Source organism: Lepisma saccharinum, chromosome 6, assembly GCF_977018435.1.
Source record: "Lepisma saccharinum chromosome 6, izLepSacc3.1, whole genome shotgun sequence".
NCBI classification, from domain to species: Eukaryota; Metazoa; Arthropoda; class Insecta; order Zygentoma; family Lepismatidae; genus Lepisma; species Lepisma saccharinum.
Genome location: NC_139234.1, coordinates 5,715,198 through 5,733,366, shown reverse-complemented (window position 1 = coordinate 5,733,366; position 18,169 = coordinate 5,715,198). Strand labels below are relative to the sequence as shown.

Genomic DNA, 18,169 nt, shown 5'->3' with positions numbered 1-18,169 from the left:
TTCTGGTACTTTCCTTATCGGTTCTCCCTTATCGCACAATGCTAGGACAACCTTGCGTTCTGACGTCAGGTGAGAATTTTATACGTTGTTAGTTTAGGTATGTTAGGTTTGGTGCTTTTAGCATAAACACACTGAAAATGTATTATGTATGCTAAAAGAACGAAACCTAGCTAGCCTAACATAACAACGCAGGTACTTAGCCTAAGAATAAACACTTTACTCCGTGACGTCAGAACACATGGTTGCCGTAGCGTTGTGCGATAAGGAAGTTCCTTCCTTTCCGGCACATAATCACGTGGGCATTGCGTAAGTTTCTAGAAGCAAGAGCAGACGTCTTCAAGATCAGCTGAAGCCACAAAATCTCTAGCACAAGATACAGGTGAATCAACAAAGGAAAACCCTGTCTTGTAATTTGTACAGCTAAGAGAAGACATAGTAAAGATGCCTCGACGTGGAAGAAGTTCAATGCCAGCAGCTCAGCCTCGCAGGTACGTAATGGGTACTCATGTCTGAAATGAATGAGTATGCAGAATTGGCGTACATTACCTGTTTATATTTTGGTTTGTATCATAAGCTTGATACTGGGAAGTTCCATTTACTACTCAGACGAAGAATGGAACATAGCAATTATAATACCACTCTACTAGTCCACGGGCATTGCATCATGCATAACATAGTACTTAATGCCTGGGCTGGCTTGTGTGCTACTTGAACCAAAATTAATATGTTATAACTGTGAATGGAATAGGATATAAGACTAAATAGCAAGGAAACCTGAAAAAGAAACCTTTTTGAAAGTAAAAAATACATTACTGGTTCCGACTGTATAATTATATTCGCAAGTTTCACATTGGGATAATGAACAGATTGAGTTGAGAGAGAGAAATTGCACATTTTAAATGTTGCAATACCTATTCATAGCCCAAGTATCTCCGATTGCTTTCAAATTCGGCATACTCACTAATTTTGGCGATTGAAATTTCAGTATCCGCCAAACGTCTGAAATTCCGGTAAACTTTTCGTATCCGGAAAACTCCTAAAACTCCTAAAACTCTCTATTTATGTCACTTTCCATATTCCTACTTATGTATTCTGCATTGAGAAAGGTAACACTTTACTATACCGGAGACGGATTTCTTCAAATTTACAGGAGAAAGTACTTACGCAAATCATTTTCTGTAGCGTTGATGTTCGGGAATGTAGTTTTGATCCATCTTAATGCGAATGCATGTGGTTTTCTACGAAAATCTATGGTACTAGTTTACTATCCTTCGGACAGATTTCTTCATTTCTACAGAAGAAATTACTTACCGTAATAAGTTCCTGTAGTATTGTCTAACATCGGGAAGGTGTTTTGTGTGAAATTCAGGTAAGTTTTCCATATCCTGGAAACGGATTTCTTCAAATTTAAAAGTTTGGGTCTCATTTGGGGGCAGCTGACTCCGGCCAATGGTACTATTATCGTATGAGGGAAACACATATGAATCATATATTTCAGATTTCTTTACATTGCTAACGTGTTATTTTCGAATGTGGAACACTTCCTAAAGTGAAATACTGCATATCAATGTCTATTTCTTAGATTTACGAGTACTTACTGTTACTTGTTGTTTCGAATCTGTAACACATTATGGCCGTGATAGCGTACTGGTTTAGGGGGCGTTCTGAGAGTGTTTTGTCGATTTATGCAGTGTTGCAACCTCGTTCACCGGAAAATATCTACTTTCGTGCCCGGATTTGAAATTATGCTAATACGTCGCATTTACGTGTAGAACTTGTAAAATAACCTTGCGATTTACCACGTTCATTGTCCATACACAGCAATTCGGAACCATCTTTCTTTTGCAATTCGTTTGTTCTTCCTTTACGCACAACAATCTTGCAACCTTGAATATTGACGTCAGACGAGGAATGCCTACGTGGTTAGGTTAGGCCTGTTAGGTTAGGTTCCATTAGCATAAATACACAGAAAAATTAATATTTTCGCTAAGAGACGCGTTACCTTGTATTGCCTAACATGAAAAAGCTTTCTCCTGTGACGTCAGAAAACAATGTTGCTACAGTGTTGTGCAATAAGTGACGCCCATTCGGGTCGGAACCATCTTTCTTTCGCAATTCGTTAATGCCCTTCCTTTACGCACAACAATCTTGCAACCTTGAATATTGACGTCAGACGAGGAATGCCTACGTGGTTAGGTTAGGCTCTATTAGCATAAATACAAAGAAAAAATAATATTTTCGCTAAGAGACGCGTTACCTTGTATTGCCTAACATGAAAAAGCTCTCTCCTGTGACATCAGATCACAGTGTTGTGCGATAAGTGACACCCATTCGGGGAAAATGACTTGTTCCGTGGAGCTGCTGTTCTTATGGTAGGGTTACGTTACGTAGTTTAACATAGTTTATTTCGTTTTTTATCGATTTCCATACTTGACCGCCAGTTATTACATGCAGATTCGTGATTAGGAGGTCTCAATTAGTCAGTAGGCGAAATTTCATAGCAATTGGAGAGTGGTCCGGTATTGTAAACGCGTTCCAAAAAAAAAAATCAAAAATACTTGACAGGTGGTTCTAGTGAAAACATGGCGAGGCTGAAACACTGGCTACGGGGTTGCATCGTCTTAACACACGGAACATTGCACTCTCATGCAGAAAGCAAATGGCGGGAGCAGAAACAGCGTGTCGGACAGAGATTTTCGTAGAAAACAACACGCATTCACATTAAAATGGATCAAATCTATATTCAGGAAGTCCCTCAACGCTAAAGAAAATGATTTACGTAAGTACTTTCTCCTGTAAATTTGAAGGAAATTTGAAGGAATCAGTTTCCCTCATACAATAATGTTACCCGGCCAATTTCTAACATGCCTTTAACAGGGAAGTCTATAGAAAAAGCCGGAGCAGAGCGGAGGCGGGGCCGCGTTAGCGGTTGGGGGCGGTAGGTCAATTACCCCAGGGGCGGAGCCCGGAATCGGTGGGAAATTTCTACTCGAAAGTTTCAAACGAAAATAGTGAAGATTCAATTACTTTGATCAAAAAAAACGTCAATACACCTTAAGGAATGTTCCGCGAAGCTGATACGTAAGTATGAATGTCAAAAATTGACGATAAGAAGAATTTATAGGTGTCCGAAGGATAGTAAATTTTTACCTTTCTCCTCTAAATTTTAAGAAATCAGTTTTCCGGATACGGGAAGTTTACTGCCATTTCATTTTTTTCATGCAAATAATCTCAATTTTCGACATATCGAGTAATTCTTGTTTGTTCGTTTTCGCTTGCGTTACACGCAATATGGCGGAGAAATCTTGATTAGCGTTGTCAATGATCAGTGGTTATGAAGTGTTGTATCCTTCATCAAAAGATACATACTTTCGTGTTGCTGATTTTGTATTTTTTTCCTGGTTCGAAAACCCCACGAACCATGCACGGATAGCTCCACGAACCATTCACGGCAAGGTTACGTTAGGCAAACATAGTTAAAATTGTCATCTTCAAAATTGTCGTATTCTTGGACAACAACGCTGTGGTTGGAAACACTGACCAGGGTTACATCATCAAACGCATGCAACATTTCATTCACATAGTGGAAGGACATAGAGGCAACAGCTTTCGTGCATTGGAGAGACATTAATGTTGAAAAATACATGATTTACCGGCAAATATATTAAGCGATGGGGAAAAAACACGAAAATTTTACCTTTTGGCATCCTAATCATGAATTTGCAGTTAAAAATTGGCGGTCACGTCTAGAAAATGTGAAATAAGTAGAAATAAGGGGGTCCGTGAACGAAGTAAACACCGGTGATTTAATATGAAGAAAACAACAATTTTTTGCCATGATTAGCATTCAAAAACTGTTTATGAATACCCTGAATTTTAACTATGCTTGCCTAACCTAACCTAACCTTACGTGACTGGTTCGTGTGGCAAGTATGTTTTCCACATTTGCTGAAGATTCCATATTGTCACATGTAAAGCAACGCTCCATGAAACTGATAGCGAACTTCACTTGTTCACATCATCAAACATGGTGACTATTAGTATCGACAATCATAGCGGTAATGTATGCACAGTATTTCACATTTTCTAGACATGACTGCCAATTTTTAACTTCAGATTCATAATTTTGAGGTCAAAATTAGTGAGTATACCAAATTTGAAAGCAATCGGAGATACTTCCGGTATTCTGTAATTATACTATTTAATTCTGAACCAATCATGGTACACACATATTTTTTTGTATGGTTTGATTTATATTTATGTCCCATCAACACATACTGCAGAGGCTGAGTGGGTGTTGTCTGGAGAATGTTTTTTTCCATGTGCATGCTTGTTTACTAACAGCCATTCGTTTATTGTCAACTTGGATGCCGACTACTGGTGCTACTACATCACATGATGTGAGGCGTGAAGGGGAATTATGTCCCTAAATGTTTTCTTTGGAGGGTAAGGTAGTTGAGGTTCAGGGCTCTTAACATTTAAATAATGCCCCTAAATGCTTCGAACACCTGTTCATGCGATATCTTGTCCCAAGCATGAAATCACCTTCCAGTCTCTCACAAAAATCTACTGATACAACAGTAAACCAAGAACTGCTGCTCGCTGAGAAGACCGGATGCTTGCGTAACCTACTTTTTAAATCATAATTTATCTAATACTTAGCGAAGCTTTTAACTGTGCTACTTATTTTCTCCAACCTTCAAACTTACTCACGCAGTCTCTTAACAGTATTCTGAAACACTTCCTAAAATATTTAAAACATTAAATTTAATATTTACATATATATATATATGTGTGTGTGTGTGTGTGAAAATTTTAAATTTAATGTTTTAAATATTTTTCATTTTTTAACAAATATTTGTTAAAACTTGCCCCCTCCCCCCAAGAAAAAATGATACCCCAAGTTACGTCCCTTTCCTCCATACCCATTATTTCACCATTTGGGATACAACATACTCCCTTTACAAATGAATGGAATTTATGTACATTGCAATATTCCCGTGTCATTTGGTCTTACCTAGTGTATAGTATTTGTTTATACATGTCAAAAACTATGATCCCATTGCGATCCTGTAACAAAACTTCTAAGACTTGATGTTGAAATATGTATATTTCTATGTGTATTTTTTTAAAAAAAATCAAAAAAAGTTTGAATGGCCTTGCAATGAAAAGAATACGAAAGTAGTCATGTGATATATCTAATTAAAGCTCATAGCAAATGCAACAATTTGGTTCTTATCCCAACCTTCTACATCAACTCTAGCTTGATTTATGAGTTGTTTTTTTTTGTAATTGCGTGTGTGCCGAAAGTTATGCTTTTTTCCATATTTCAGAGGGTTCTAACTGGAGAACTGCGACAGATACAAATCTGCAATTTTGCAGTTTTTCCTACCTTAGGTGGTACTTCATAACAACTAAGTATGAATGAAATCAGAGATGGTCAAGTTCAAAATTGACCAAAATTTGGTTCACTTGACATGGAATGACCCATGTGCACCTCCTATAAAATTATTAATATCAAATCATAAGGGAGCCTTCAGACTGAGTGGCAAGTGACACTTGGAAGTGATTAAGCAGAAATAAATAAATTCCAACTGATAGCCTGGGCTGTTCCGATTGATTTAGGATTTTTTTAAAATTCTCTTAGCAGAGACACTAAATCGTAGAACTTTAGCAATCATTGTCACACAAAATGTCAACCTTCCTTACCTTAAAGTAATGAGCACTCTTTGGATTTCGGAAAAGAAGAAAACAACTTAAAAATTATCTAATGAAGCATGTGTGCTTCCCCTGGACAAGGTATTCACCAATGATAGAAGTGACAGTAGGTATCGTAGACTAGTGGGAATGAATGCAGAAGTAAATTGGAACCTTCCTAAAACTAGTCAGAACAGTTTTCATTTTAAAAAACTCCAATTATTTAAATGCTAAGTGAACTAAACCTGACCTGGCTAACCTAACAACAAAAAAAGCATTTAGGGATATTATTTTAAAGCTAAGCAGGCCCAAGTTCCTTTTGTTTGTTTTATTGCAATTTTAACATGGTTCGATTTCGATTTACTTCTGTTAACACATACTGCGGAGGTTTAGCGATTACTTAAGATTTTGTTCAATATATGTTTTGATAGTTAGGTTAGGCAGGCCAGGTTTGGTTCTCTTAGCATTAAAATAAAGTCCCTAAATGCATTCTACTAAGGTTCCGATTTACTTCTACATTAATTCCCGCTAGTCTACGATAAAGTTGCTTGTGAACTGAAAATACATTGTCCATGGGAAGCACACATGCTTGCGTAAGGTAATTTTTAAGTTGTTTTTTTTTCGACATGAATATATTATTATTTTCGAAATCCAAACAGTGCTCAAAGGAAGGTTCAAATTTCATGTGACAATGATTGCCAAAATTCTACGATAATTAGTCTTCCTGCTAGGAGAATTTGAAAAAAATCATAAATCAATCAGAATCGTTGCCACTAAGAGAACTAAACTTGACCTGCCTAACCTAACAACGAAAGCATTTAGAGTTATTATTAGAATGCTAAGGGAACTAAAGCTGACCTGCCTAACCTAACTACGAAAACTTCTATTGAAGAAAATATTCAAACATTTTGGCAGCAAGAAGAAAGTACACATTTGAATACCACGCGAACCAAGGTAGGAGGAGCAGTTCGTAACTAAGACGATAGTAAATGAATGGCTGTTGACAAGTAATATATGGAAGTGAAAACCCAGTATCTAGGTAATACGCAGTATTTGTTAACAGACTTAAATCGAACCATGCAAAAAAATGCATGCAAAGCATGATGAAATTGCAGTAAATCAAAAGGAACTTGGGCCATAATTATAAAATCTCTTTAAGAACCGAATGTTATGTAATGATTTATTGTATCTTTCACAGGCCCTACATGAGCCAGGCTGCACCTGCACGTCATGCACCACCCCCAGCACCAGTGCACCCTGCACCAGCTCAACCCATGGTGGTCGGGCAGCCACAGCAGCCTTCAATGTTTAAGCAGATGGCTGCAACGGCAGGAGGAGTTGCCGTTGGGTCTGCAGTGGTAAGTCTTTGTAATTTTGAATTTTTAAAAATAGTGCAGCAGATCTGATCAGTACTTTTTTATAATTTACCAAAATTTGAGAATTTTTTTTTTATCAGCTTCTTGATGGTTCTTAACTTTATTTTTGATAATTTATTTTGAAGCAGTTGAATGGATTGCATTCTCTTGAATAGTAAGTGCAGTTTAATGTTAAAAAGTAGGTTGTTATAGAGCGACCACAAGGAAAAGAACCTTTGGCCAAAAGTCTCCATGCACCTTTCATTCAATTGGTTCAATGTGAGCCATGAGGGGGCATGCTCCTCTACATGGGATGACGATGCACAGGAGTCGTGGGTCTGCGCAGGATCTTTTGCCTGTGGTTCCACTGTACCATGGTCACAACACAACAGACTTGGAAAAGTTAGGGAATTTGTTTTGTCAGTTTTTATTTGTCTCATGATCTACCCACCCCTAGCCTTTTCCCAATAATAAAATGTGATGATTATTTCTTAATGCATTGAGAATTAGGATTGAGCTAATGCGAGTATTTTCAATACTGAAAATGTTTCTGAAGGCCATAAATATGTTTACTTTATATTTGACACACACGGGGGATATATTACGTAGAAATTTCAGCGAAAAATGCAGGCTCGACCAAGGCATGACAGAATCGATGAAACCAGATCTAGCTCAGTTGGTAGAGCAATGGCATTGTATGCCGGAGATCCATGTTCGAGTCGTTTAACTCTTGATTTGCAATGAACTGAAGATTATTATTTTATTAAAATGTGTGTACAGTATCAGTTGGCCCAAGGTTCCGATTGTGTAATTCCAGTATCTCTATGATACATATGAATCAAATACTACAGTTTTTGTGCAGAATGATTTTTCTATCTTGTATAGAGTAGGCTGGTCAGGTTTGGGAATGTTAGCATTATAATTGCTCTCCTACATGCTTACGGTGTTACAATTCATACATTGTAAAGTAGATTAGGTTACCTTACCATTATTTCTCTTGTCTACAGTTGTTACAAGTATAAAAACACAGTTTTTTTTGTCTACATCCGTAAACTACAAGAGAAATAATTCTACAATGCAAGCAATGCGTATATACAAGAATAATTACCTTAGCATTTCCACACTTTCCTTCATCTTGTGCACATATTCACAATATTTTCCATAAGGGAAGAATGCTTATGGCAGTGTTAAATTAAGAGTGCAGCCCTGTGCACAGCCACCTCCTCTTCTTTATATATATATAATACTTTTTATGCTTCAATGCACAAATGAGTTTCCTTGACGTTCAAACTCACTTCCACAATCATTTCCAGTATTCAAAATGCATTCTACATTCCCGTGAACAACTTTTCAGCAATGTCATTTAGGTTGTAAATTTGAGTTAGTAATGTGATCATTCTTTGCAGGGTCATGCTGTTGGACATGCCATCACCGGAGGCTTTGGCGGTGGGGGCAGTTCCGAAGTGCAGGCAGCTCCCCCACAGCAGGGCTATGCTGGACAGCAACCCATGGAGTCGACTGGACCCTGCGGGTGGGAGATCAAGCAGTTCCTCCAGTGTGCGCAGGATCAGAGTGACCTGACCCTGTGCGACGGCTTCAACGAAGCTCTACGACAGTGCAAAGCAAGGAACAGTGAGTACATTAACTTCCTACCATGAGTAACATTCTGATTGGGATGCCTAATCTTGCGATAACCCAAAACATAAGCAAATAGTGTGAAAAAAAACTAGTGCTTAGAAATGCACATTGACTCTAGAATTACAGGCTTGGTATTTTAGTTATCAGCTCTGCTAAAATAAAATCTTTTTTGAAGATAAGTATGGATATGGACATAAATTTTACAATGTAATTTTAAATATTTGCAGTTACTCTTTTACCTAGAATTACTGCAGCTGGTAATTTTGACTGTTAAATTATTGTTTTAGCAAGTCTTTCTACCATTCATCTATCATATGCTTGACTAAACTGCCTGTTGGGGGATTGAAACTGTGGCCCATTGTTTGGAATGTACCATAAAGTTTACAGTAAAAGTTTAATGCGATATTGTATGTTTGTAGTGTATTGGTAATACAGGGTGCGGCAACATAACTTCCTTATTTCAGAATGCAATAAAACCCATGTGATGAATTAGAATTGTTTAATGGTTTTTTTACACTGTAGGTACATATCTAAAGTTATGTTTCACACAGTTTTGAAAATCATATCAGGTAGGTGACGCCCCCCATTGTCAATACACTGAAGAAGCCGATTTCTGGCGTTCTTCCTGACCCGAACCAGCATATCTGCGGGAATGTTGGCAATTTCTCGACTGATGTTGGCCTTCAGGTCTTGGAGGGTCCTTGGACGGGTAACATAAATGCAGGATTTAAAAAAAAAATCGCAAGGGGTTAAATCGGGGGAGCAGGCTGGCCACTCCAAATCGCCCCTGATCGAGATGAGGCAGTCCGGGAAGTGTTCCCGCAAAACAGCCATCGATGACCTTGCAGTGTGGGCTGAGGGCTCCTGTTCTTCATCTTGTTGCACTCGCGGTTTGTCTGAACGTAGTGACCTAGGTAACAATTGATTTCCGGTCCGGGACAGGGCCCAACGGGGCTACATGAAAGCACTTTCGGAAGGCACGCTGGGTTGCGATAACAGAACATCCGTTTGTAAAGTAGGCCTTGACGCCAAACGCACGCTCCTCACTGTTCCAACGCATGATGGGGACTGACCGGAACGCAAACGAAACTTTAGACTTGCGCCTGTCGAATGAGACCACTCCCGCCCCACTACGACCTCTGCAGGCTGCATGGCATGCATTTCAAAAAAGGAAGTTACGTTGCAACACCCTGTATTTTGTGAGTATACATTTGGATAAGTATGGTGTGACAACACTATTTTGTTTTGAAGTTTTGTAAAAATAAATATGTATTTTTTTATATTAGTGTATCTCAACCAGCTGCACCTCATATCGGGTTGCAAGATGTTCTGAAATTCATTGTTTTAGTTTGTGCAGCAATTTTCATTAACTTATATTTTGTGATGGAAATATTCTGATTAATTGGAAATTTTCGATGATTCTAATGAAAATCAGCACTTACCAAATTTATTTAATGGTGTTAATTTACATTGTCAACAAGCCTAAACAAAATTGATGTATTACTATTAGATTTTTCCATAATTTATTAAAATTGAATTTCAAATTTCAAAAAAGCCCAACCAAAAAGCAGGGGAAAAAAGTTTCTTTCACCTCAGTCTCCCCCCGGCACTTCCAACTGTAGTGGAGTAACAAAACAAAGGAAAACTGAATATGACAGTAATATGTAATTTGTCTTAATGTGATGATACACATGGGATGCAGGTGACATTAATATTAGTGTAACTGGTCGAGTGGCACAACATACATTTTTTTTCCCTCCAGTAACCTGGCCCAAATAATATTTAAATAGAAACATCCCAAAAGACACTGAATGATCCGGGTATCGTTTCAGATTAAGAAACGAGAGACACAAAACCTCAGCACGAACTTTAATATTAGGAATGGTCTATCTTTTGAACTAGGCTTTAATTGCTATTGTGTGTACATATTATGAGGCATGTATAGATGTTTACACAATTTAGATAATGGTCAAATTGTACAATGCTGTTTGTTTGAATTGTTGTTTTAACCCTAGAAAGCTAACGCGTAGTCGGGGACCGTTTTCTTGTTTCACCCCCTTCCAATAGAAATCTTCCGCTCCCCGTTTCGTCTACCTTCATTTGGATCAGAGAGACTGACAGGGAAGTATCGGTGTCCTTTTACAAGCGTTCCTTAAGTGGGTTTTAACAGTTTTTAATTTCGCGTCATCTGGCAGACAAATCGTTAAGTGTCTACATACACCACAACAACTTCGTAATATTTTACTATCAACCTGAATGTGGAAATGCAAAAGCAAGGAAGGAAAAATCTGTGCATTCTGACCCTCAAGCAAGAGGAGGATGACCAGATTTTTTCTGTTGCGATTGCTCCAAAGCCGTGTGTGGTAAACACCAGTCAAAGTGTTGTTTTGAGTGCACACAAGACTTACAAAAATGTGATTTTGCATTCCTGCCATGCTATTCATGTATTTTGGAAGTAAATACAGTAAAAACTGCATATCCCTGAATCTCTATAAGAAGGAAACCTGTAAATACTGAAGAGTCCCCAGAACGGACCGATTTTATACCTGAAAATGACCTGCTTAAGGTGGAAACCTCCTTAACGCTGAAACGGAACACCATTTAAAGACCAACGAGATGTTTTTATTCTCAGCAAGCTGAAAATTTCTTCCTTTATTTTTATCGCTCGCAAGAAAACAATGCAATACTGTAAGTGGAACATGCCTCTGTTGCCACTCGCTTATCGGTAACATTGTCGATATGAAAGAATGCACTGCAATACTCATAGCTGTTACGATTCAGTTTCTTTCTATCATCTCTTACCCACTTTCTCCACCTTTCTTTCTCTATTTCTCCTCTGTTCTTTCATCATCTTTCTATTTTTCTTGTTATCTCTCTTTGTTTCTTTCCTTTTTTCTTCACTTTTATCTCAATCTTTCTTCACCTTTCTTATTTCCATCTTTCAATCTTTCTCTTTCCCTCTTTGCACATCGCGCTTCCACGCTAGGGGCACCTGGTTCGAAAAGATACACAAGTACCGTGCGTCCATTTCGATCTTCAGCCGAGAGATCGGGAGAAGCGTGGCGGGCGGCGCTGATGGAGATGCCGACATTTGCAGCCTGTAATGCCCGCTTATTTTTATGGACATATGCAGACATTTATATAAATATTGCAAAACGAGCACTAACCTGTGTTATAAGAGTTGTTAAAACTGATATCCACCAAGTGACAAGTGTGTAGACTTTCGGGGAGAATACGTTGAATAGCCTGAAACTTTCGTGCCTGTAGCTAAAGTCCTTCTGGGTCGGGCCGAGAACTTATCAGCCCCCTCGTAACGTGAACCTTACGGCTGGCATTCCAATCCTCTTACTGACACAACAAACATACACACTGCAATAACACAAACAAGTAACGGCAAGTAACCAATAATAACACTCTTGCGCACAGTACGAAATTAACACGCTCTTGGTTTACATCTGCTCGCCACTATATTCACAGCTCTGTCGCGAAGGAACAAAAAACTCGAGCTCGGAGATTTCGGATTGCAAGGAAGCTCACGAACACCATTGACTTTTAACAGTTTCATCTACAGCGTAATCTTGATACAGTGTTGCACATTCGAAACCTCCAAACGATCCCCATCGATACAAAACTCTTTCAAGGATATAAACTTAAGCAGGACGTTACTGGTCAAAACTATGATTAAAATGTTTTATTATCTGTGGCCCGCCACGCTTCTCCCGATCTCTCGGCTGAAGATCGAAATGGACGCACTGTACATACTGCACGTTCTTACAATACTGTAAAAAGGGTACCAACATGTTGTGTAGTTACATAACTGTAATCTCTGCTATGCTTATTGCGACTGTATCACATTTTTATTCATGTACGTACATGCATTAGTACTCTACATTATAAGTAATGCGAAATGTAAATCTGTCTTTCAGTTATTTCCTGCAGCGCTCTATACTGTATTTAAAGTCAACCCTGTATAAGAAGGGAAACTAAGACTGAAAATTTTGCTCGGAACCATCATGTTCCAGGATAGACAGGTTTTACTGTACTAACTTTCGTAGTAAATAAAATGTTTTTTTTGCAAAATTTTGGCTGTGTTTTAATACTGAAGAAATCAGTAGTTCAGCAAATGAATGGGTTAGGTTTAACATTTGGCATAGGACAAATTAGCTTTCTAGGGTTAAGTCCACTTTTTGCACAGATAGGCTGAATGGGACTGGGCCTAGTTTAAAGTGGGATGTGAACCACTGTTAAATGTGCCTCCACCGGGTATCGAACCCTGGACCCCTTGATTACAAGTCGATGATGTCATGGGAGAGGCCCGCTGTTTGTTGTGAGCAGTAAATAATGCATTATCTAAAATGTAAAAATGCCTATCCATCGATATAATTGAATTAGATCATTCTTTCTAATTCATAATTCCCAGAATTCAGTGAATTTCTGGTCATTGAAGTGTATGGCAATGAGCGAGATATTGCTTTACTGGCAGGTGATACGGTAATGCAAAATTTTATCATTTGGGTGAGAAAAGTATGAGTGGACTAAATATTTCCCTCCATGCAAAACATTAAGCACTATGGCCATGACATTCTTCTCTATATGGTTCCAGGCATCAGAAGAGCTTGCAGCTAGTCGAGACCATCGACTCAAGTGTTCATGTACTAACTGGTTCAGTCCAGTGGCAAAATAAGATTGAGGGGGATAATGGAACCAGGTTCCATGAAAATAGTCTACTGCTGAAACGCCTGAAAATCTTGTAGATTTGTCTTCATTAGGTAGTCTTGTCTTTGTGACCAGACAGTAGTTGCTACTTTTCCAACCAGGTGCCACCACCATTGCACTGAGGTGCAGAAGTTCTCGCCCCCAGATAAACTTTAACAAAACTTCAGAAATATTCAAATTAATTCCTTCTTGCAGGAAACTGTTGTGATCCTGTAAATAATAATAATAATAATAATAATTCCTTTATTTAGCGGGCGAGGTTCAGCCGTAGGCTGCTCTGCCACCTAACCCTTGTCATGAGCTACATAAGAAAATATAAGTATACATAATATAATAATATATGAGTACAGATGGAAAGCTTGATTACACTAAAGAGACATAAAAAAAATCACATTACCTACAATTACGAATATTCTCATTTCAGTAATATTAGCCATAGGATAATATAAATGTGAAAGAACAAGAAAATATTTTTAAAAAAAATACAAATATGAAAAGAAAATGTAAATGTTAACATAAGGTTGCATTTAAGTAAATAATAATAATAATTTGAAGATATCAATAAAATTCCAATAGTTACATTTATAGAATATGAGTGTTTTGTCGTTTGTTGAGTGCCAGTTCACTTGTAGTATGTGCTACTGTTCGGCTGCTGTTCCTGTAGAAGCATTTCTTTCAATTTAATTTTGAAACTCTTATTGAGTTTTATGGATTTAACATTTGTTGGTAGTGCATTCCATGCTTTCGGGGCAGATATAGAAGAGGATGAGGTATATAGCGTAGTCGAATGGTGAGGAATGTCAAGTTCGTTGTGACGACGTGTCACGTGTCTGTGAATTGTGTTGCGATTACATAATTTTTCAAGTAAGTACGCGGGTTTACGTTCAGTTTGCAGAACATGAATGAAAGATAAATAGTGCAGTAGCCTCCTGTTGGCCATTGTTAAAATATTATATCTGTTTAAGATGCACTCTCTACAATTCCATTCTGCAAAAAGAAATTATAGGATACAAGGGTGCCCACAGAGGGGGGCCAGTGCTCTCCCCCCACCCCAATATTTCTGGAAAGACTTTATATAGTGGACAATTGGCATTTTAGTAGCTTTGCTGTACTGTATTTCTTCATATTAATATTCACCTGTTAACATTTTTTTTTTTACTCTTTCAGATTTAGGCCAATAAATATTCAGCAGTTTTGGAAGAGAGGAAACCTGGTAGAATTCATGTACACCTGGAGAAGATATGGTTATATGTATATCTAAGAAATTCCTTGGTGCAGCGGAGACAGATTTAGTAAATATTAGCTCTTGGACAATAAACCAATACATATTCAATACACACATACCCGTTTATCTATTTATGCTGTAGTTTTTGCAGTGTAATAAATTTTAGTTGTGTAATATCAGTGTTGTCTTATTTATCAGTGTGACAAGGTTTAGAAAAGTTTGTGTTCATGTGAGACTCACCTCTTCTTATACTTCATGAAGATAACTTTTGCAGAGTATCTCGGATGTACCGTATTGGCCCGAATTTAAGTTGCACCCTAAAATTTGAAGGAGCGAAAATAAAAAAAAAAAGATGATACCCGAATATAAGCCGAGGAAAGAAAAGAAAATTAGTCCCTTGAAAGATCTTCTCATTGAAAGTGCATTTTTCAGTTTCGGCTCGGCAACAACCCAACGTCGCACATTAGATTCGTCAAGTCCATATTTCCTTCCGGCCTCTCTGTTGCTTGTGGCTTTAGCGTAAACTTCCATCATAGCTACGCCTTATTCCCAGGCTTGATGATGCTTTCTTCTCCACACGATCGTTCATATTGGCGACAAACCTGTAGATCCACGTCAGTAGAAATGAATACCTGTATAAGCTTATACCGCGTTTGTTAGAACCTGTCCCTTTTCCCACGCTAGGGATCGCTCGACAGTTTCGGTGCCAATGAGAAACGAGGAAAAAATCGTCAGCTGGGCAGCAAGGAGCGAATGGAAGCCAGAAGAGAGGCGCTTACGTAGACGCTGTTGCGACGTTGCGTATTTTAATTGGCTGACTGGCTTTGACTTTCCCCAGCACGGAGAAAAGGCAGTGATCAGCTACCGCGGGAACCGGGACAGGTTGTAAAAAACACGGTATAGAGAAGAACGAACACAATCTTAATAAAATCAAAGAGTAAGTTATCAAGAATGCAGACAGTTTTTACAACGCTATTGTTCCAGTTAGAAACAACAATGCTATTGTTGGATAACATTATGGTATCTACAATGCGGCCAGTTTCTACAATTCTATTGATGCATTATCGTTATTTCAAATGAGAAATCAGCACATTTTTAACAGCATATGATATGACGAAATGTCATAATTTTTGTAAGGCCTCTAATATAAGACTCATCCTAATTTTTCACAATTGAAATTTGGATAAGATCTTTTCATTCTTATCACACACAATCCTTTCCTTTTGATGATTCATTTCTTCATCTATTTAGTCAATTCTCAATTCATCCTCAGTTTCTACGTGCTTTAACAAAGCAAATTGTATGATTTGCCAGACATGGTTTGTATATGGAGTTATAATCTGTGCTCGAATTGGAAATTTGTAGTTGCTTGTGTGGACCAGCATGGAGACAATCCCAGTGTTATTTTGGTAAATAACAGCTAAATTTCAAAATCATAAAAATTACTCATTGCTTTGCTTCTTGGGTCCAAGGAGGTTAACTAAAGTACATTAACTTGTAAATTATAATAAACCTGCAAATTTTGGGAACTGCCTTCCTTGCCCCCACCAAGTTATGCCTGTGGAGGGGGGGGGGGGTTGTATGCAAATTATCATAGCTGGAGGGATGCTTTGTGAAAATTTTCCTAACTGGGGTAGCATCCCCCCACTTAGAGCACTGGTTATAATATATGGGCTACTTTCCAGATTAGGGTTTTCAAGTGCTGTTTGTCGTTGTTGCCTTGTAATCAAGGGGTCCCGGGTTCAATTCCCGATGGAGGCACATAGTGGTTCAGATCTCACTTTAAACTGTAGTTCCAGTCCCGATTAGCCTTACTGTGCATAAAGTGGACTTAAAACACCAAATCAAATGCAGTTTGTGTTTGGCATATAGTTACAAACAGGTGAAACAATCCATCTTCAAGGTTTGTACAGTGGGGTGGACAATTATTGCTTGACAAATTGTCGATGACTGAATTTAGTTTTAGGTAGTGATTGCTGCTACAACTGTTTTAAGCATTGCTATTGGCTAGTAGCTTCGTAGGGTTTCACTTATCGGATACAACTGGTATTTTAATGTCTGTGTGGAATGTGTTCGTTGTTAGGATAGGCTTGTTGGGTTTGGTTCTACAGAGCATTCCCTGACATTCGCTACAAGACTCGGCGGCAAACTGCCCAGCATCAGCGCTTGTCTTTACCGGTGAACGGGTCAGCGACAGTCGCTAGTCAGCTATTAAAATTAGTTTTCATATTGTGTACTAACCTTGACTGCAGAAAGTGTTGAAAATGATGTCCCTCTGCTGCAACACATTCCTGGCATCTCCGAAGGAAATTGGCATTTACACGTGCAAGTTCCTCTACTGTAATTCTCCCGATTTTTCATGTGGATACTTTGTATACTTTATTTCCCCATTTTTCTTCCCACTTTTATTCCAAACTGACCCTGTTACTTTTAAACTTTTTTACGAGGTTTAATATAAGCGAATGTTGCGGATCCGTTCACCGGGAAAGACAAGCGCTGATGCTGGGCCGCTTGCCGCCGAGTCTCGTAGCGAATGTCAGGGAATGCTCTGTATTAGCACAGGCTAAAAGGATTTTGGGGTGTTAGAAGATGATGATGAAAAATAGTTGTAGCAGCAATACCGACCTTAGTTTTTAATCTTGCATCCTACATGTTTTTAATGAATGTGCTTTTGCATATGCTGGTACAGAGATTGCCAGCAGCTTGTTTGGTATTTTGTTTCAATTCTTCAATGTCTCATTGCATAAAAAACAGTAAACATGGTGATGGGCATTTTACTAGGTAATTCTTATACAACTCTAGTCAGCGGAAAATTGCTGCTGTTAGACATGTAGTGAAAATATGGTGGAATCCATGCACCTCATGATATCCTGAAAAACACCTTTGCATTGTATAGTGCATCTTAGTTCACCATTACCTGGCTTATCTCCAAGGAGGAATATAAATTACAGCAAATTTGGCAACTTATTAACAGTTCCAATATAATAATTTCCTACAGTGGAAATACTTTTGGAATACTTTTAACAGCACAACTGGGAAAAGTCGAATTTGATGGACCAGTAAATCATTTGAATTTATTACATTTTTTTTCTGTTGAATTCATGAAATACATGCAGGTAGCCATAAAGTCGGGGACCAACGGCAGTATACAGATGCTGGATTGGAAACCACAGTCACCTGACTGCAACCCCATGGACTTTGTCAAATGGGGAATCTTGAAATCTGAAGTGTGCTGTGAAAATGTGGGACCACTGTTAACAGCTTCTCGGGATCCTCACATTTTCAAAGAATTGTATAAAACCTTTGAAACATTTGAGGAAGAGTGTTAAGACTGGTGACAGACATGTGGTACACATTTTGTATTAAGGAAATGTGCTGTTCGTCACTTCTCCAATTGGTTTCATACTTTATGGTCATCCTGTACATAATGAAAATTTAAACTTTATTGCAGCTAACAATTACATATGTATACTGCTCCTTATTTCTATGTAAGCAAAGGCCAAATGAGGTTAAAAAGAAGCTGAATGAGAAATGTGGA

General features: G+C 38.3%; 1 protein-coding gene across 1 annotated transcript; it reads left to right on the top strand.

Moving 5' to 3' along the window:
• Positions 1-276: 276 nt before the first annotated feature.
• LOC145989206 (coiled-coil-helix-coiled-coil-helix domain-containing protein 2-like) lies at positions 277-14,807 on the top strand. The gene is made up of 4 exons (XM_083124507.1): positions 277-488; positions 6,896-7,055; positions 8,459-8,684; positions 14,574-14,807. The coding sequence occupies exons 1-4, from the start codon at positions 442-444 to the stop codon at positions 14,585-14,587; spliced, it is 447 nt and encodes a 148-aa protein (XP_082980633.1). The 5' UTR covers positions 277-441; the 3' UTR covers positions 14,588-14,807.
• The last annotated feature ends 3,362 nt before the right edge of the window (positions 14,808-18,169 follow it).